The sequence below is a fragment of the Dreissena polymorpha genome, chromosome 10 (assembly GCF_020536995.1).
Source record: "Dreissena polymorpha isolate Duluth1 chromosome 10, UMN_Dpol_1.0, whole genome shotgun sequence".
NCBI lineage: Eukaryota > Metazoa > Mollusca > Bivalvia > Myida > Dreissenidae > Dreissena > Dreissena polymorpha.
In genome coordinates this window covers 59,969,461-59,992,934 of record NC_068364.1, presented here as the reverse complement: position 1 = coordinate 59,992,934, position 23,474 = coordinate 59,969,461, and the positions used below count along the sequence as shown (strand labels likewise).

Here is a 23,474-nt window from a genome sequence, read left to right as displayed (position 1 = left end):
GATATCTGCACTTGGCCGCTAAAAAGAAAATTCTTTGCGCATTAATTTAATTCAAATCTCATTATCATAATCAAAATCATCATCATCGTCGTCGTCGTCATTACTACCACCACCACCATCATCATCATCATCTTCTTCTTCTTCTTCCTCCTCCTCCTCATCATCATCATTAACAACAACAGCAACCCCAACTTAACATCATCATCAAACAACAATAAACATCGGTAGCATACAATGTGCTTCATCAACCATACATAATTATATGCGTTAAAACACCATAATAGAACAGCATGAATGAAGCTGTCTATTACTCTTTTATATTTCCTATACCAATATTTTTTTTCGTTAATTGAAGGACTAGTTGAAATCTTCTATAAAAGCCCTCCCCCCCCTCCCCAAATAAAAAAAATAAAAAAAGATTAATAATAACCCTAGCAAACAGCAATAAACATAGGTTAGTTAGTATACACTGTGCTTTAGCAACCATGCATGATGAATGTTTATGACTTCGGACCGTTGTGATCAAATTTAAAAAAGCAAGATGGTATGCATGCGGCACACAACACATAGATAATTATAGTTGTATACCTTAAACGTAGTTCATCAAAATAAAGATAAGTTATTATCTATGTAATACTTAAATTAGGTTTATAACGTATGCATATTTGTCTAAAACTTGTGAAATGTGATTCGTAAGCCGACGACAACATTATCATTCGGACCCTTCTCCCCACCTAACAATCGAGATTAAACACCTGTGGAGATCCCGATCTTATCAATGAATAAACCGGTTCAATGATGTCAAGTCAAATAAAACATACTATTACTATCCAAATAAATATCTATCAAAAAATGTAAATTGATATACCTACTTAACTAAAACTAAACTTAAACGATTAGCAAGAAAAATATATAAAGAAGAAGCAGGCAAAGTAGTCAAATTAATTGTAACATATGTGTTCTCAGTCTCCCACTGTTGAACAATATAAATAGTATTTATCGCCACCCCAAAAGGGATCTTTATCACACGTTTGGCTCAACTAATATATAATTGTGACAGGACAAACTGTCAACAAATACCTTGTTAATGTTTTATACATAACTCCAATCAAAGGTTAACTTCCAAGGAAACTGCGGCATGTTAAAATTGTTGATTATGACAAAATGTTGTTTAGTACAAATCAGTACAATAGCGTCTGTTATGTGGCCTATACTAATCCAGTTAAATAAAACTTTAATCGCAGAAAAGTTTAGATTCTTTACACCTTTAAGAAAATATATATAACAGTTCTTTCCTGTTTTAACAAAATGATACATTTAAAAATAAATTATGAAGCATCGCTAGCAATAGTAGAAAGAGAAGTAGAAGGAGAATTATTATCATTAGTAGCAGAAGCAGCAGCAGCAGCAGTAGCAGCAGCAGCAGCAGCAGTAGCAGTAGCAGAATCAGTAGCAGTAGCAGTAGCAGTAGAAGTAGCAGTAGAAGTAGCAGTAGCAGTAGCCGTATCAGTAGCCGTATCAGTAGCCGTATCAGTAGCAGTAACAGTAGCAACAGCAGCAACAGCAGCAGCAGCAGTATCAGTAGCAGTAGCAGTAGCACTATCAGTAGCAGCAGCAGCAGCGGCAGTGGCAGCGGCAGTGGCAGTGGCAGTAGCAGTGGCAGTAGCAGTGGCAGTAGCAGTGGCAGTAGCAGTGGCAGTAGCAGTGGCAGTAGCAGTGGCAGTAGCAGTGGCAGTAGCAGTAGCACTATCAGTAGCAGCAGCAGCAGCAGCAGCGGCAGTGGCAGCGACAGTGGCAGTGGCAGCGGCAGTGGCAGTGGCAGCGGCAGCGGCAGTGGCAGTGGCAGTGGCAGTGGCAGTGGCAGTGGCAGTGGCAGTGGCAGTGGCAGTGGCAGCGGCAGCGGCAGCGGCAGCAGTAGCAGTAGCAGTAAGAGTAGCCGAAGCAGTCGCAGTAGCGGCTTTTTGCTTTTTTGTTTTAGAAGTGTTTGTCGTATAAGAAGAACGTAAGGAAGACAAATTAATTGTAACATGTGTTATCTTAGTCTCCGTTGTAGTAGTATTTGTTGTATCTACACAGTCATTTTTCAGTCACATGAGAGACATGATTTTATAAGAGATTTACTTGTGGACCAATACATCGTGTATTAATATCAGTGTACCCACTGGGACACCACATGGGGCGAGGATTAACAGATAAACTAGGCCTTCAATTAATTATGCGCCTAGAGGCAAACAATACTATAACTTACTGATAATTTTAGGATTGGGATGTGTTTGTATCTTATTTGAAATTAGCTAGCTTAATTCAAAAACTAATTATAGGCTCAATATTATCACAAGAACATCATCACATATTCATTGTGCAATATATAATCATATCACCATCACAATATGCCAGAGCGTTAGTATTTATTGTGCATACACATCCTACAGCAACATTTACAAAACTTGTTACAAACCAACCACTCAAGCTTTAATTAAGATTGATTTCAATTTATATTATGAGATACATTAAAGATCACTGTCAATTAATTAAAAAATAGCTTGATGCTTCGAATTCAGCGATTTAAATAAAAGAAACGTTGCGTACACATTAATTGGGGTTAATAAAAAAAGTCTGCAATTAAAATAATCAAATTTAAATAATACTAGATTTAGTTTCAAATTGTCGCTCAAAAAATGTATCAGTTATATCAGTTACTAGGGAATCGATTTGTTTAATCTCCGCAATCCAATAATAATTATGGTGTTTGTATGACAAATTAATAGCTATTCGTCATTGAATGTATGATACTCATAAAAATATTGAAACAATAACCACAACAACAACAACATATGTGATTATGTATATATCTTCTTCAGATACTCTGTGTCATACTTTCAAAATTATCCTCATAAGATTCATAATAATAAAATAAACACTATTGCAATCTTAGTAAAAACCAACTTAGCCGTTATGCTAATGATTTTATGTTCAGTATGCGTGTACATTTCAATATTATATAACAACAAGTGTTCACAAATACCTATGTTTAATAAATATTAAAAACATGAGAACCAATGAAGGTATTGCATTTTAATAGACTAGTTTTACCGTGTGTGTACATTCATATAATATCTTTTGAAAATCACACTTGAGATAATGTCTTTAGGTTTTGCTATTTCTAATCGATTTAAACACCATAAAACCACCGTATTCTCTCTTACATTCTAAATTTTCTTACATTTCCTTTTTAAGCCAAAATATTTATGTTTTCATGATTCTAAATTTTCGGACATATGGATTTTCGTACAGTCAGTTAAACAGCGCTATTTTATCAGATTTTGGCCCTGTTTTTGCTTATCTGATGACCCTTCGGTCATGCATTTTTACAACCGGATTAAAGTAATAAAACAGAATCATGCCTAAGGGCAATCGACCATTACATTTGCTTACTTGGGTAAATTACCTTGTAAACCTCTAATAAGCAATGGTTCCTTCCAACAGCGTTTGAAATTATATTGTATTAAGAAAGCCAAACGTTTAATGTTTTTACTTTTTATATATTATTTCAGTTGATTGCAAAGCTGTTAAGTTGTATTTTTAAAGTAAAGAACGAAGGGAACAACACAATAAAATTATGTACACTGATGTATTATTTCTACTTCAATTAAATAATTGACAAACAAACATAACACACTTGTCTCTAAATATTTTTCGTATTTAAATTTTCCAACACGAAAAACAATATCTTTAAGTGCACGGAAACTTATAATTATTACGGCATATAGTAAAAGCAGAGTTGTCTGAACCATAAGTAAAATAAAAAATAAAAAATGACACAGCTTATTTTTTCCTCAAGTGTTGATGATAATATGGATAAACAATTAAAAATACATAAAGCCAATTGTGTTGATTACTCGTTATTGAAATATTGCAATGCCAATTATAAGACATCTGATTAAAAACAAAATGTATGGTGGAATACTTAATCTGGAAATACAAACTAATGATACTATTAATGCAACAACAACAATCACATCTTTTCAAGCGCAATCAGAAAACTGCTACAGCTTTGTATTAACAAACATAAATATGTTTGTGCTTATAGATTTAGATAAACTTCAAATCTTTAAGCGTGCTATGAATTGAATATAATTTATATTTAAAAGTTTTGCTACTCTGTTGATAACTAGCAACAGCAAAAAGGAAGATACCATTTTTTATCATCTAATTTTATTTATATTTCATTGTTTATTTGTTTATGATCATAAGGATTGTTTGGATAACAGAGTGTGTCTAGATATACCGGTACCCTTAAAAATATTTTTATGAATTGCAATGAAGCGTAGAAATTAAACAGGCCCTAATACAGACACCATTTTTATCGGAATGCGATTATAGTTTCAATAGCAACTCGTAAAGCTTTTTGGATTGAATGTGTAATGAATACTTTTAGAGACAAATTGACTTGGTCAAATACTGCATCTTAAACGGATAAATAAAATTGAAACCATTTATTTTCAATATTATCAACATTATTATTTAGTTATTAATACATTAAGCAGCAAACTCTATTAATCAAAAAGATTTGATATAACATCCGAATTCACTGCAAAAATGAGCTAAGCGATAGGTTTTACGGTTGTTGAAATTGTTCATGATGAGAATGACGATGACGACGATGATGACGATGACACGACGAGGAGGAGAACAACGACGATAACAATGACGATGATGATGATGATGACACTGATGATGATGATCACGACGATGACGACCATAACGATGTTGTTGGTGATAGTGACGATAATGCTGCTGCTGTTGCTGATGACGATGCTGCTGCTGATGATGCGGTGGAGGCGGAGGAGCAGGACGAGGACGAGGACGAGGACGACGACGACGACGACGACGACGATGATGATGATGATGATGATGACGATGATGATGACGATGATGATGACGATGATGATGATGATGATGATGATGATGATGATGATGATGATGATGATGATGATGATGATGATGATGATGATGATGATGATGATGATGATGATTATGATGATGATGATGATGATGATAATGATGAGATGATGATTATGTTGATGATGATGATGATGATAACGATGATAACGATGATGTTGATGAAAATAACGATACTGTAAGTAGTAAATTAACTCATTAATTGTTATTATAATACACAAGCACATGCTAATGGAAATGTATCCGCAAGGCGGTCAAATGAAAACTCACTTGGTATAAATATGAAAAATTGAATCAAAATATCATAATGCGGAGTGTTAAAATGTGTTCAAATCTAGCGAAATTGTTGCAGTACTTTTCTACCGAAACCATTGCTTAGCCCAGTTATTTTAAAAATAATTTCAAAATACCACGATACACGTCAATTGGCTAACAAATACATTTGTAAGTTTTACCTCACTCAAAAACAGTATTTATTGAAGACAGGGCGTCAACAATGTCCGAGTTTCTTCAACGTAGCTTAAGTACCTTAAGTACCTTTCCGTTTGATTTATCGCAGGATCCTGGGTCCGCACCCACAGTCTTTTAAAGTGTCTGCATTAAAAAAGATAATAATTGTTGTTTGTAATAATCTTTGACAGCTCATAAAAACATGTAAATCCTCAATTCGTAGAGTTTCAGTATGATTTCATTTATTTAAAAAATAAAGACGGTTAACATATTTTATACACACATATATTAGTAGCTATACGCCATATAACATAGGACATAATGTATATTATAAATCAAAGCGCTGAAGGCACTGAATTTGTCCGCTGTTGGCGTCCTTGATTAGCTTGTTCGCATTGCATATGCTTATCATTGTGCACAGGCTAATCTTATTTGACGTGCATTAAGCCTCGTTTTCCATGAAAGCAGCCAATATGTGCATATTTTAATGATAAACACTAGACTGGCCAATGGCGTTTACAAGCTGGTATATACATTCACTGCTAGAGCAGAATCATTTGTCGTCTGCTGCAGACAGGCAGTGGTAATCGTTACTAGCAGAGTGAGTTGTGGTTCTTGCCGTACGTCAGTCTTCTAAGCACCTACTGATTTGCATTTATTACCCATTCTCTTGAAACGCCGACTAATAAAGTGCGATAAACCGCCTTTAAGCACTTGGCACATTAACAAATAAGAACATTCCACACCTAACCGAGAACCGACGTCTTTAATCGCGAAACTATTACCAGAAATTGAATACCGCCAGAAACAACAATGAGCTAACTTCGCTTAAATATAAATACACTATATTCATTGCGTCCTAAGCAATCAAACATATCAACCGAAAATACCAGCGAATACAGTATTATATATGACATCGTTCTTACATATCGCCTCAGACATGCGAGAGCGCCACGATGAGTGAAGAGTGTGTGTATGAGAGTTTGTTTACAGCCTCTTTACGAGATTTGTGTAGTCCGACCTGAATGTTGAATGATATGGATGTAGTAACAGTTATATGAACACGATATATCCGTACCAATATCCATGCGAGCACATACTAATAATAATTAATTTTTTAATCGCCATTAGCTTGAAAATAAACGTAAATAGATACAACAAAGACCAATTCGGAGACTTTAAAAATTTTAAATTACCTCCCCTGCAATAGAAAATATATATGGAGACTCGCATTCTATGGAATATCAAAATCTCAATACATCTTTCTCCGATTTTTTTTTCTGGTAAAAATCATCTTCATTTTAACTGTATATTCGTATGTAATTAATTAAACAAGAGTTATAAAAAGGCATCGCAAAAAATATCGCGTTTTACTTGAATAAGTTACCTCCCTTAAGCCTATCGGAATATCAAAAATACGTATATAAACAAAACGCGTTCCTTGCATAAGTGATAATAAAGCGCGTGCCCGTGCCACTCGTCCTCCAAATACTTACTAAATATAGTACAACGTATCTACAATCATTGCGACTAACTCAAACCTCAGTAAATAAGTAACCATGATAAATATACGTTTAGGTAATTAAGATATAAAACATACATATAAAAATTTACATGTTCCCTGTCTGCCGAACCCGATCCATGGACTATAGCCACAAGAGGTTCCTATGTACCTATGTAGCCGGATTGCGCCCTCAGAGCGCCCAACACCGACACAGATCACGCTACTCTCCGGTCAAACACAATACTACATAGGACTGCTGCCTTTGTCACCATATTATCAGAATCATTAACGTGCAAAATGGAAACTTTCAACTGTCCTTTCACTTCATACATAAGCCATTGCCGATCTTCAATGATCGCTTATTTCCGAGAGATGCATTTTATTTTTTTCCAACTTCGAATTTTGATATATGTTTAACTTATTCATTTAGATTACATTATTTTCACTATAAATATTGACTTTGATCCAATTATCATCTGAAAAATACGATTTCGCGATTTCTTCAAAGATCGAGCGAGCCTTTTTACCTGTTTACTTATATATATCTAATTTAAGGTTACACAGATGTGAAGTTGTCGAGGCCGAGTGGCTAAGGCGATGAATTAGAGATCTTTTGGGATTTTCCCGCGCAGGTTCGATTCCTGCCGACATTGCATACTTTTTGCGACGCGTTTTATTTCTTTTCCAACGTTATTTGATTTAATATAGCACATAAGCTATGTTTATTGTTAAATATGTTGAAAATTGTATGCACATCCTTCAATTTTAAAATTAAAACAACGTTATGGCTAAATTGATTAATTTACTGCTGAAAATACGAATGATGCATGTTGCATTTTTATTTTTATTTCAAAAAGTAAACGGTAAATCTGTCTATTTTTTGGTATTTTTGCTGTATATAGTGTTTCTATAAAAACTTATTTTAAAATATAACTTAAATGATACTATTTTGAATTTTATGACACTTTGTTTTTAACCGACCCAATTTTTACTTGGCTGAAATCACTTACATTTCATGGCGCTATTTCATAGATTAAAATTTGTAAAAAATAAATATCTGTAAAAGAATACTTATTTCATCTTGTTTAAACTTTAAACACCTTTACTGCATCTGTACACACCAACTGCATGCCCATATTTGGAAGTTTGAATGAATTATGGAACTTTTATATACCCCAGGGGTGAAAATAAACTAGACAAAAGCCGAGCGTGAGGGTGGTTTTGAAAAAATCGGTTTATTTTTTTTAAGCATGGAAAGCCTACCTACAAATTTGCATGTAGTTTAGTGAAATGATGCTGATTAGGAAAATAATTAATTAAATTATATTGGATATGTGCCCATTAGAGGTGCGCAAGCTTAAAAAGGTAGAATTACCGAAATTCCCGTTCTTACACGTTGTAGCATGGATCGGGTATTGAACACGATACACGTGTGTATTAGCACCCTACTGTAGTCCCGGCGGGGTTATCAACTGCACCAATACACCGGTAAGCAACCAGGGGAATATCATATGAAAAAAGAACTATCATGCATGTTTGATTTGTTAAAGTGTGTCACAAAATTTCCCTAACTGCCGATGTCGGCTATAATTTCGGTATAAACATGCAGAGAAATTAACATATATATAATGTTATTGCCGATATGTTATTGGACATTTTGTATGTCAAATGTTCATTATTTGTATTAAAATTAAGACGATTGTATTGAACACGATACACGTGTGTATTAGCACCCTACTGTAGTCCCGGCGGGGTTATCAACTGCACCAATACACCGGTAAGCAACCAGGGGAATATCATATGAAAAAAGAACTATCATGCATGTTTGATGTGTTAAAGTGTGTCACAAAATTTCCCTAACTGCCGATGTCGGCTATAATTTCGGTATAAACATGCAAAGAAATTAACATATATATAATGTTATTGCCGGTATGTTATTGGACATTTTGTATGTCAAATGTTCATTATTTGTATTAAAATTAAGACGATGCTTATTTGCCAGAAAGCGTTTATTTCAAATTCAAAACAAGCAATAATCATACATAATACCAAAATATAAAACTAACAAAATGACAACACTCTCGCTTAACGCAACGTTCAGAAGCACGCGCACTTAACAAAATTATTGCAACTAATACAAGCTGTAATTAATATGTGAGTACTTGCTATACAACCAGTATCATGCGAAAATTGATCTTATTTAATTGTGGTTCCCTCTTTGAATTTATGTTGCCTGTCGACTTTTAGAATAATGTGTCAGTTAGAAATGTATTGCTTGCTCTACAACCAGCATCATGCGAAAATGGATCTTATTTAATTGTAAATCCCTCTTTGAACTTAAGTTGTCAGTCGACTTTTAGAATAATGTGTCAGTAATAAATGTTTTTCTTCAGTTTCACATGTTTTTTTAAGAAAATTTAGTGAAAGATGCAAATGTGTCTTTTTTTTTTCTGTGTCTTCAATGTATCTTATTTTTATGTGACTGCGTGCTTATTTTTTTTTCAAGAAATGAAAGATGCAAATATGTCTTATTTTAATTTTATCCATGTCTTAAATGTGGCTTATTTATATAAGATAAAATGATATACTGCCAGTGTCATGCAAAAAAGGATCTAATTTCTTAATATCCACATTCACGCTTTGTTCTTTATTAGCACCGTCTTTAATTAGGCTATCTATTTAAAGTACAGATTACTGTGAACTTAATAATTGTGCAACGGTGATGTTGATCCATTATCGTTGTTAATTTAAAATGTAGACAACAAGTTAGCAATTAATGAAATCAGTTATTTTGGAAGTAAATCTAATTTTTTCTGTACAGTAGCCAGGTGGATGTGTATTGAGCGGATAAGATAGGGATCAACACAACAAGTTTCTAATACACAGTATAGACTTCCCCTATTATTGTATTTGTTATTTACCTGATTGGAATAAATAAAGTGTTAAAGATCATTTCATGTGAAAAGCAGGATTTCTGACATAATTTCAATCGTTTTGCTTTTATACACAATTTCATGGAACAATGAATATATTGGCGCGATGGAACACAATTTATAAATCAAGCTGACAGTATAGTATCAGTTTTTAATTATGTGTAATTTAATTCGCATCTCTCCCTTAACTCGTTCAATGACACGCGAACTTATATCAATTATAAAACATCACGTGCATCATTAAATATTTTTTTTTAATTATGAAAACATATTATATGTTCTACATGGTTTTGTTTAGTTTTTTTCTTAACCAGAGAGACATTATAAAACATTGTTATATATAAAGCGCTTTACTTTTCTACATTACATAAAGATATATCGATTTTTTTGTTAAGTGTACGTGCTTGACATATTTATAAAAAGGCAGTGTTTATTTTTGTAATAAAATCGAAAATTGACATTTAATTTGATGCAATCCACATTGTTAAGCGGCCAAGCGCAGTATTCCGCTCTCGGCGGCCGATGGTGTATTGCAATCTATACAATGAAAAGCTGGGTTTCTGACATAATTTCAATCGTTTTGTTGACGCGGAAGTGCTTTTTGGTGGCCAAAACTACTATTGTTCCCTTTATTTAAACCTAAATCAGTATTTTTTTACACTTTAAGGTTTGTACAGCGGGGATTTCGGTACCGGCGCGGGTTTATGTGCTTGTTAAGAATTACCGAAATCCCCGCTAAGAGGCAACATATGCTGATTTATGCTTTGATTAAACATTGATAACTAAATTGCAAAAGTGTATAGCATATTGTAAATAAGGTAGTACGATATCATTTGTTTCATCAGATTTGTTTGGAAAATACTTTCTGAAGACTTATTATTACTATGTCATTTTTATATTTACATATACTTTTGTGTAACCAATGTTTTAAATGTACATTTTGCCTTTTTTACATTCGTTTACACATTTTTCACCTTAATTAACTATTTAATAATGGAAAAAATATTCTGATAAGAGTGTTTAAATGATTAACACTAATATGATTGTGTACAAATCAACATTAATGCAAAGCCAAAACCCAAACATAATGACATATAGACCCTTTAAGGCGTAATATGGGGGATTGGCGTAAACATGGGTGATTTCGGCTCTGGGCGTACGAATGTAGCAGTACCGAAATCCCCGCTAATTATTTTCCAAAAGAAATAACCGAATGGGAGATAATACATGTCACTGGTTGCTAATGAAAAAAAACACTATAATAATTTTGTTGACACTTGAAGGTTTGTACAGCAGGATTTCGGTACCGGCGCGCGTTTAAGTTCTAGTGTAGAATTACCGAAATCCCCACTGAGAGGCAACTTAATGCTGTCAATAGTGCTTAATAATTAAAATTAATATCATTTTTTTGCACCTTAACATTCATGTGAAGTCAAAAACCATTCATACCGATGACCTATTGACCCTTTAAGGCGTAAATATGGGGATTTCGGTACTAGGCGGGCGAATGTAGAATTACCGAAATCCCCTTTTCATCATCGCACATTAGTGTAACATAAATTTTAACACAATATATGTAGGGAAACTCATATGATTCGACCACGAAACTTGACGTGACTTAATACCGGACATTATGGAATGGAGCTACGCTGGCCGTATTTGACATAAGACCCATTTTCGCATATTATCTTATCAATGCTTATATGAATTTGATTGCTATAATCTAATGCGTATTCGACACGGAATTATTGTCAAGGTTTTTCATTTTGTCAATATTTATCATAGCAGGGGACATTGCTGACATCAATATGGATACTGTTTTCATTTTCTGTCGAGAAATGATATGACTTTTTATCAAGATTATTTTATAGTACGATAGCGTTCTCTACACATGTGAGATTTATTTGTACTGGTAAGTTGCTCTTATACTCACCATTCGGACTCGACGATCGGCTCGAATAAAAATGGTAGTCGCTTAAAAGTACAAATTCATCATATTGAGCACGATTATTATTATTATTATTATTATTATTATTATTATTATTATTATTATTATTATATAGCTTTTAGAAACTTATACCTTAAAAAAATCCCATTGGAAAAAAAAATCCCATGGGAAAAATCCCATGGGCCAAAAAAATCCCATGGGAAAAATATCCCATGGGATTTTTTTATTTTTTTTAAACACGATTTAACGCGTTGAAATCGCGAGAAATGCTCATCATTTGTTAAAAGGTAGTGTTTCTGAAGGTTACATTAATAAATCTCTAAAAATCAGAAAAAAAATCCCATGGGATTTTTTTTTCCCATAAAAAAATGGGATTTTTTTTCTATCAAAGTAAATTGAACGAAAATAAGCACAAATGCTTTAACAATGCTTAAAATTGATAACTAAGCACAAACGAACGTGTTTTATGTTTTTGAAAATCCCATGGGATTTTTTCTCCCATAAAAAAAGCTGGAGCAAAATCCCATGGGAGAAACCGTAATTCCCATGGGGTAATGAAAAATCCCATGGGATAATACAAAAATCCCATGGGAACCCCAACTTTGCAAATAAAGTTCATAGTGAAGAAAACGCATTAAACAAGCAAAAATAACCAATTATTAATCACAAGTTAGACTTTTATCTTATACTTTATCACAAATAAGCAAACCTTCAAGAAAAAGGGTACTTAAGTTTGCGAAATTTCGGTTTCGCAAAGTTTTTCCGGTGGCCGTTATTTCCTAATATACATTTTTGTGTATTCTATATAAACTAAATTTAATGAGATTTCCTCAATTTTTTAAAGGAACTTATTTTTTTTTAATTAACATTTTTTTAGTCTGAGTTCGTTTTAAAACTTTGGCTTGCAAATCAAACGGAATTTGCTTATACAACTACCAAAACTACATGCTTTTATGTGTAGTTCTCTCACGTTGTCGCCTAAATGTGTCTTTAAGAAATATTAAACAACACGCTTTGTTAGCTAACAAAGCTTACATTTAAACAAAGCTTATTAGTTTGTTTATTTTTCTTAAGAATTTCAACTAGTGCGTAAAATGCATACTTTTATGCTGCTTTATGAAATTTTGCGGATTAACTTTATTTTATAAGCCGGTGTTAGTCAGTTAGAGTAAAATATATTGGGTGGTTAATTCATACGTTCCCGCGCTTGTGTTGACACCCGATGACGTATTTATTTTTAAACGAAATTCGCTGAAAAGCTACCGGACTTCAACACAAATTAGTTCTTGGTGATAGATATTCATACTTATAAGAATGAGATTCCTTATATGCTCAATATATCATTTAATTAATACATTATTATATCGTATATCATTATTCGTATATCAAGTTGCAGAATCAACGGGGTTTCCCGGGTTTTATACACGGGCTGGACAGAATGTAAACTTAGAGTTAAGAACTTTATGTTTGCAAATATCTCAAGTTGTTTAAATACATTTGCAAAAATCTTTAGTGCATAAAAGACAGTTTGTCTTGCAGTTTGTGCCGATATCTTTAGGTATAAGAATTAATCCTTGAACACGTCTGAAATCGTTGACAAAATTTCAAGTTGCGTGAAGCATAAACGTGTACAATGAATGCAGTAGATACCGAATTTTCGAACACGAACACCGGCTTATTAAATAAAGTAATTTCACTATATTTCATATTGCGATAAGCAGCATAAAAATATGCGTTTTACGCACTAGTTGAAATTCTTAAGAAAAATAATGTTTAAAGGTTATTTGAAATAAAGCACCACTTACCGTCGTGTATACATCCATTAAAGTTAAAAAGGGGAACCCCACAAAGTCAGGTGATCCTGCACCCTGATATAGGGGGCGAATATAAATTGTATTGGCCCGATTTTTTATATCTTAAAAAATCGGATCAAATGAACAAAATGGCGTCCGTATTCAGTCTTAGACGATGGCGATCAACAATTAACGAAAGAATCAAACATAGTTACAATGACAGGTAGCACCCGATTCGGATAATATACATATCGACTGAACCCTTCTGTACATTAGATTGATGCCTTCATATGAGCTTTAACAGGATTCATAAAACAGCAAATTTTGTAAGTAAACCACACACTTACCTCGATGACAATTTTATTCCGATCCTTATAATAATAAAATATCAACGGCGTGCTATTCTGTTTTCTGCTATTCCATCCGTGTATCTATATTTATTTGAAATCATGCTTTAAATCATTGTATCGAATGCTAACCGCTGTCACACAAAAATCACGATTTACGAATTCGAATGACTTGTCGGAGCGATGACAATAATTGTATGCCTACCGAAGCTTCCAATTATGCATGACAACACACACTCAGAAATAACGTTTTTGGTTCGTCCGATGCCTTAAAATATTTAACTGTTAAATAAATCTACACGTCCGAATTGACATCCCTAAAATCCAGAGTCTAGCTAAACCTCGTGTGTTTCGTCACAGAAATTACGTCACATGAGATACGTCATTATTTCAGTAATCAATTGAATGAAAATAAAAGTAAGAAAACCTAGTTCTGTAATACAGTTCAGTGAAGGACAAAATAGTATGATATGTAGTATAAACGATAACACATGGCAACGCTGGGCCGGACGTCTATAATCGACCCTAGCCGCATAATGGCCCTCGGGCCGTTATGTCGGCAGCGGGCCGATTATAGACCTCCGGCCCATTTCTTCCATGTGTCATTGTCTAATAATTATTATTTGTTACTCACATTACATACTGCTGCACATAAGTACACCATATTTATATAAATTATAACACGACATGCCGCTTGTTTAAAATAGACTAAGGAAACAATCAAGAATTTCGGATCATTGAACATAGAAATGAACGTGCCTAAAAACGCCCTTTCAAATCTTATCTTTTATATTCAACGTTGTGTAATGAAAACACTTATATTATGATAAATATTTATATTTACATAAACAGAAAACGTTATCTAATTGTATTATTTTATTGCTTTCGATCGATATTGATTCAAATTGTATCTTTGATTTATATAATTAAACCGGTCGTCACTCGCTAATTTTTTACGACTTAAATAGACGTCATATTGTTTTATGGTAAACTAATGCCATTTATAAGCGCGCATTGGTGTCCGTCGTTGAAATATGGACAGAGTGTAGAAAAAATAGTTCTAATGCATAAGTTTTTTTAAGTACTGACTTACACAAAACAAAAACCATTTTGTTAGAATCAATACAATATTTTTTATATTATACCCATTTGTAAATACAATATAAAAAATTGTCAAATTGTTTCAGAATGTGTGATATCATGCTGTCATTTGTTCGGTAATTGTAAACATAAACATATTAACAAAATGCTTTTTTAATATGTCGAACAAGAATAACTGCAGCTGTAATAAATTTTAGAATTTAGAATGCCGTTACATATATCATCGCTGAAAATACAAATCTACGAAGATACTGTTCCATGTTTAAAAACAATAAGTACAGGTGTTTGAATACATGCAGCAATAGTACCACTATTAACTGCTAATAAACTCGTTATACTGAATGTGTTGAGATGTCATAATTTAAGTCCTACTTTATTAATTTATGACATCTCAACACATTCAGTATAACGAGTTAATTGGCAGTTAATAGTGGTACTATTGCTGCATGTATTTAAACACATTTAAGTAACGATTTTGTCTAACTGATATGTTTTTTTAATTTAACAAATAAGCACGGAGGTTTTATATTAAATTTAAAATAAACAACATATTTAATTTATCTTCAAACATTAAAATGAAACCATTAAAACAATGGCATAACTTTCTTGAAAGTAAATTTTTGTTAAGATGGTTTATTTGTTTTATATTGTATGCTATTTCAATTCCATGTGATACAAAACACTGTCGTGAAACAAATAAATCTTTTTATGTATCTTTAACAAAATATGTTATATGCAAAATATATAATGTGAACGATGGAAATAAAACAGTGAATTAACAAAAATAGATTAAAAAGCTCAACAGTGTCTGCATCTTTGTCAAATATTCCATTGACAAATCGCAAAATCTCTTAGGCCGATGACAATATGATCATGCAGATCACAGTTGAGGACGCCACCAGGAAGATGAAGGTGTGCATGAAGAATCTGTCCAGGATTAAGGCAACTTCCTTCCACGAGAAGAACTTTATACCAACCCCCTCCGCGACCTTTGACCTCTCGTCTTCCAAGGCCCACTTGTCCTTGGTCTCGGACTTTTCCGTGATCTCGTTCAAGGTCAAGATCTCGCCGTCCCCTCTTGGGCTTACCTTCGGTTTACTACAACATGTCGCTCCTGTAATACGTGTAAAATAATACTAAAACATGTACTCAAACCTCGGAGAACGAATTGTTATCGAAATATAAATAAATAAATAAATAAATAAATAAATAAATTAATTAATTAATTAATTAATTAATTAATTAATAATTAAATTAATTAATTAATTGATACAGGTTTGGAATATTTTTAACGGGATGTCATCGTCAAAACCCACGTTCGCTATTAGTGGGATGTTTCTTGAACGACCGCGGTATATGAGGCTTGTGTCCAGTCTTTTATTCAAAGCAATTGACATATCTCCGGTGAAATACGGGGCAATATAAACAATAAAACAATAAACCTACAGTATAAACATCACAACATTAAACCACAATTGTTTAAAGCTGGGCTGACTGCTTTGATGACTTGGATAAAAAGCATTGGGAATTATTCTGTTGAAAATTCTGCCTTACCTCAGAATTTACCCAACTTTTCACAACCGACACATGCTATTTGCAATTTAACACGAAAATCATAACATGGCTATTTAAACGAAATGCAACTTAATTAGTTCAAATAAAGTATATTGAATTGCAATTTAATAATATGATGGTTTAATATGAATCAGATCAAACGTTACAAGTTAACGATACAACGAAGTTATGATATTTTTTAGCTAATTCCCTTGTTGCAAGATTTCAGAACCCATCGTCATGTAGTACACATTTCAGATCAGGACAAAGTTCAGATATCCTCTGTTAAAAGCCACTATGAGATGTGTAAAATGCATAGTGCGTTCGTCTGGGTAATAAAGAGCCGCTGTTTTCTCGTCGCATTTAATTTTAGTTGAAACGATTATACGACTTCGTTGTATTCAAACTTATTTAAATGATATAAAAACAACCTTTAACGGTTTTTATCAAGTACTCATGTAATGTTTTCCTTCAAAAGCACATACTGAGGAATAAAAACAGACAAAACAAATACAAAATGTAGCAAACATTTCAAATTGAAGACACGTGTTTTCATATGCATGGTGGTAAATCGGTTGTAAACCCATTTTAATTACGGTTAACGTATTTGTACGTATAGAACACACAGTTTATTGAAAACCGCATGAACTAAATATCATTCAAAGAACAATATATTTATATATTAATCACATGGCACTTTGCAATTATTGTTTCTAAACGACAACTTACCGATCAAAAAGCAAAAAAAAATACGAACATGGCAAAATATTAAGCTTTGGTATTTTTGTATTGTACATAATATGTATTCGATAACTTGTGATTGTTTGGGAGTTAATCAACATTAACATTTGTAAAAAATAACTTTTTGTTAAAATCTTAAAAAAGAATACTCAAGCATTTCGCAAACAAAAAAAGTTAACAATAATATAATTAATGTAATCTATGCAACTAGACATAATCACGTGAACATACCTAAAAGTATATAGTGTGAAATGTTTTATTGGATATGAAAAAGTCTAAAAGTAAAAACTTCACAGCAACATGAAACAACACTGGCGTGATACACTTAATATATATATATATATATATATATATATATATATATATATATATATATATATATATATATATATATATACGTATAAGCATTTAGGAGTAATATGTAATGATATTCAGTTGTTTTTTTGGCAATTTAATCTCTCATTGGTTTAATATGCACCGGAGCGTCTAAATACATCTTCTTGAGGCACGATGAAGTTTGGTAAATACACTTATCAACAATACTATTTCACGTGTACAAGACCTGAGAAATTAGCATCATATAGTGCATCCCGAGATTATCGCAATGCGTTTCAAGAAGAAATCAAAATGCAGGGTGTAAAAAACCAGATTACATAGTCAAGACGTATATGCAATCACTACATAATTGTATTACATACGGCATAATAATTATTATTTTGTACAAGAAATGGACCAAAATATTCGCTTTCAATGTTTTCTCATTGAGCCACCAACTATTCGTGTAAAATATTACATATAAACGAAAACAAAAAATAATAATTAATTTATCTTAGCAGAGGATAATATATATTGTCCGTGCTCTGTGAAAAGCGGGTGTAATGCATGTGCGAAAAGTTTTGTCCCAGATTAGCCTGTGCAGTCCGCACAGGCTTATCAGGGACGACACTTTCCTCCTTAACTGGATTTTTACTAAGAAGAGACTTTCTTGAAACACAAAATATCATTAAAGCGGAAAGTATCGTCCCTGATAAGCCTGTGCGGACTTCTTATGCTAATCTGGGATGACACTTTACGCACATGCATTAAACCCCCTTTTATCAGAGCACGGCCCATATATTTTGTTTGTGTGATAATAATCCATATGAATAACAGCTCATTATTTAGCTTCATGTATTTGCTACTTGCACCAACATTAAGAAATAAAGAAAGTCCAGACACATCATCCGACAGACTTTTCTGTAAATCACCCCTCCGAAAAAAGGGCTTTGCTATTTTCTGCAAATGAAAACCATATGTATATGTTAATGACTGAAATCTCAGTATATGAGATAAGACTTTCATCGTAACAGCAAGCAAAGTAGTCGTTAGGATGCGTTATGCGTGGGTTAGCATGCTATGCAACAATGCGTACATCGCAATAACGTGACTTACCTGACCCTCGTCCTTTAAAAAAAATAATAACAAAAGTAACAAAACAGAATTTCTACCAGTAATACAGTTTTTACGCCAAAGGTTATCATAACACGTTTGAGTTATAGATAATTGTATTTCCATATAAGCATCATAACATGATAGAACAATAAACATACAATGTAAAGTAGGTACGGCGAGTCAAAATACAATAAACGCATTATTAATAAGGACTGCGAACACTACCAAATAATACATACATATCATAATAATATGTTATTTAATAGTAACTAAAGAAAAGGGATAGTATTCCTGAGTAAATATAATAATTTTCCTCCAACAAATAGAAATACGACCATCTATAACAGTTGAAATTTATTTGCACGTGCATCACGAGCAAGAATAAGATAACGCTAATGTTAGTAAATCACGCATAAGGTTAAATTGAGTTGGAAATCGCACATTGCAACGTTAGTGCATGCGTACAATGTCACAATTCACAAAACCACCGGATATGCCCCATTCTACCTGATGATGGGTTAAACCCCAAACTAGCCATAGACGCACTATTAGGGATGTCCTCGGAGACCGACGAGAACGTGTCTAAACACGAATATGTCCGGAAACTCAAGGAACGATTATCCTCTGCATACAAAAAGGCTGAAGAATTTGCGAAAAATGCAAATTCCGGTGACAAGAGGCGTTACGATGCTCGTGCTAAGGCCACTTCATTAAGCGTCGGTGACTTGGTGCTGGTCCGCAATGTATCTTTGCGTGGCACACACAAATTAGCCGACAAGTTGAAGGAAACTCCGTACATTGTAGTCGGACAACCAAACGCCGACATCCCTGTGTTTGAGGTAAAGAAAGATTGCCCCCACGCTAGGAAAACAAGAATCCTGCACCGCAATCTATTACTTCCCGTACCATACAAAAACAAACCACAGGAAAAATACCCAAAATATATTATCCCGGCCCTTCGTAAAAATGACGAGCCGCCCAAGCAAATACATGAGCGACCAACCCGAGATCGTAAACCCCCGAAGTGGCAGCTTTCTGGAGAATACATGTTGTAAATAGTATTATTTCATTAACTCTATCTATAATGCCCTCTGGTGGGATGCAGAAACTTGGCAAAATGAGGGCTTGGACGGAAGAAATCGTGCATTAACAAGGCGATTCACGTGCCGTTCAAGCCCTGTTATGTGTGTTTCATATCCATAATCTGGTCCACACGCAGTTACTTCCCTTCTCCAGCCTTCGACGACTTTCCAAGCATAAATGGGGAACTGAATAAGCACCCGTTTCCTCATGCATGCAGGGATAATGGCAATGCCTATTTCAATCCACTTTTCAACTTACACCATCTGCACTCTCTTGACAACAGCTTTATTGTATTGGCAACGTCAATGAAGTTAAAGTTATTTACTCAACACTTTCAAAAGACTATGCTGTAAATTTAAGTGATTATGTACCTTCAACGATCCTGCTGTAAATTCCAAAATAATTCCTCATTTCTTAATTTGCGCGGCTGCATTTCAACTTTGCATTAATCCACTGTTTAAACACATTTTAAATCGTAAACTGCCTATCCGAAGGTAAAGCCTCGTCATTTCGGATGATGACCGAGTGAGGCATATGTAAAACACAACCTTGAACTGTATTGAAATAATCGAATTATTTTGTCGTTATCGAAATGAACAAAACATTGTTTTCAATGTTATTTTAATTTATTTTGGTATGTGTGATTTGTTTATGTAATAATAGCGAAAATACACATTTTCTCGGACATGATCATCATACGCACTCGGGCAGGAACGGATTTTGAGAGCGCCCGCAGATGATCATGCCCTCTAAAACGTGTATTATCCCTATATTGTACAATACGTTATTGTCATAGTGTATTGTACAATGCGTTAAACATAAAATTGCATTTCAAACACAAAATCGATTTTTGCAAACGCATATAAGTTGTATTCATTTTGTAACCTTTTATTGTTTAACACTGAAAGTATATGTTTAGTGTATATAGGTACATAAATATAACCCATTGTATTAATCTTGCTTATGCGTGAGACTAATACGAAATGTTTTAAGATATTTAAATTGCTAATATCATTTTTTTTATGCACGATGTTTTCAAATGGAGTTTATTTCCGTATGAATCTGCGAGAAAGTGATACAGCGAGTTATTTTGCTGTGAGACGTCGACTGTCAAAACTTGTTGATTTTCAACATAATACGGTTTACACGTAGGTTAAACTGCGTAGAATGTATTTAATTCAGCAGTACTGTTATTAATTGTGCAGTAATAATATGTATTATTACTAAAATGTATTATTACTAATTTAGATACGTAGTTGCGTTGAATTTGTAACGATTATCTATGTATATTGCCATTTTTTGTGTGTCATGTGATGTTGTTGTTGTTGTTGTGCTCTGTATCTTTGTTGCTCATATAACCGTATTTCGATTCATCGCGGCAACAAAAATATCGCACTGCATTAAATACTCATCAGCGGGAGTAGTTCGTATGTTTTATAAATGTCTTATAAATGTAGTGTTGTTTAAAAATAAATGTCGCGGACGATATTTGAGAAGCAGCGGGAGTATGTCGTAGGGTACACATTATTCACATAACATGCATACTATTTAGTTATTTTAATCTTAGGATTTAATATTAATTTGAATACATTTCACTTGTCAAAGGGAAGCAACCTGACAATTTAACCTTATGCATGATTTACTAACATTAGCGTTATCTTATCCTTACTCGTGATGCACGTGCACATAAATTTCGACTGTCATAGGTGGTCGTATTTCTATTTGTTGGAGGAAAATTATATATTTACTCAGGTATACTATCCCTTTTCTTTAGTTACTATTAAATAACATATTATTATGATATGTATGTATTATTTGGTATTGTTCGCAGTCCTTATAAATAATGTGTTTATTGTATTTTGACTCGCCGTACCTGCTGTACATTGTATGTTTATTGTTCTATCGTTGTGTAAATTCTCGTTCATTTGTTTATCTTATTTAATATTTGTTTCAGAGAAATCCTAAACGTTAACGTCGTCAATACGGTCATCTGAAATAAAATCATTAATATTGCTTCTGTGTTTGGTTAAATTAAAACCTCGCAGAGAACGAACTCCGAAATTTGGATAGCTTTTTTAGAAGGATTCTTTTTTTTTCATACACACAATTTATTTCCTATTTTAAATGTGAATGCAAATATATTTGGTATGTAATTGGATTGTATTCAATTATTAAACAAGGCGCGTGTTTTATCAATAAGTTCCTTTCGATTTTGGTGATCTGATGATATACAAAATCAATGTATTCTCATATGTGGACGGTTCTCTTATCAACATTTTGAGCTCAGTGTTATGTAGTATTCATGTGTTAATAAATAAGATAATTGGGCGAATCAATTAATACTTTTACACCTTTGGTTTAATTGTCTTGATAGAAGACATGATTAAATTGAGCAAGATTGGCCTTTGAAGGCGTTTTTTTTCAAGTCCATACCACATTAATAGTTCACTGAAAGAATAATTAACGTATTGAACACGTGGATGATTCACATTTATGAACGTACCAATATATAAATTCCTCCACTTGAGTTCATTGACATGACATAAATATGTTTGATTGACGATCATGGGGACGATGTTCAATCATACACACCTTTCCAACACGTGACCTTGACAAGGAAATGGCGGGTGAGATTCTGCAACCAACTGGGCGGGGTTTCATCATCGGCATGGTTGAAGTAAATGTCAAGGACGACAATGGTGAAGACCACAGACAGCGTGCTCAGCATCAGAATGATCGTCAGGTATGAGGCTGTAGTACATAGAATGAACAGTTAGCGAGCGTTTATTTAATAAATTAATCTCATTATAATCTCACTCAATGATCTGATGTAGAATTTGTGTGTGTGTAATTTTACTTTATTTTCATTGTTATGTACATTCTACTACTCTACCATTCTACCACTCCAGTCATGTGCATTTACCATTTTAAATGTTTAAAACATCGACATGCACACACAGACACAAACACACTCACTCACAAGAACGCACGCATGCAGGCACAAGCAAGCATATACCAGCACTAACGTAAAGGGAAAAACGATAGCTCACGTGCTCTTACACAAGATACTGGCACTTGTTGACGTCCTGGGTATGTTATCCGCAATCAGAGTGAGGTACACGGCGTAGGCCAGTAACACTGAAAACATATCGCATGTTATCCGCAATCAGAGTAAGGTACACGGCATAGGCCAGTAACACTGAAAAAATATCGCATGTTATCCGCAATTAGTGTAAGATACGCGGCATAAGCCAGTAACACAGAAAGCATACCGCGATACAAGCATTAAACATAAACACGGTGAAAAATGAGGTCACCGGCTTGGAGCTGTGAATGCAAACACATGGGATTTTCACTGGTTAAAAGGCATGCCAAACTTCGCACTAAGTAAGCCCAAATGAGACAAATGAAAATAAACATTAACTTGATAGAATTGCAAGTAAAATTTACAAGTTAAAAAAGAGAAACGAATTCGATTAAATTAAATTGTATAACTCAATGAGTCGATATTCTCAAGATAAATGGAATTTCAACTTTTTTATTCACGATAAAGTTAAGTAAAGTCAGATAAAACTGACACCGCACTGGATGGGTTTCCTTCATTATCACACCTAGTCACCCTACCGT

At 33.6% G+C, this 23,474-nt stretch overlaps 1 protein-coding gene across 1 annotated transcript in view; it reads right to left on the bottom strand.

The window, feature by feature from the left end:
• Window positions 1-15,726: 15,726 nt before the first annotated feature.
• Window positions 15,727-23,474, bottom strand: part of LOC127848742 (acetylcholine receptor subunit beta-like) — a 34,624-nt gene continuing 26,876 nt past the window's right edge. Inside the window, exons 9-11 of the mRNA XM_052381353.1 lie at window positions 22,908-22,985; window positions 22,440-22,598; window positions 15,727-16,152 (exon numbers count right to left, since the gene is read on the bottom strand). Of these exons, the coding sequence (XP_052237313.1) occupies window positions 15,890-16,152; window positions 22,440-22,598; window positions 22,908-22,985 (500 nt within the window). The 3' untranslated portion in view covers window positions 15,727-15,889. The remainder of the gene's footprint in view (window positions 16,153-22,439; window positions 22,599-22,907; window positions 22,986-23,474) is intronic.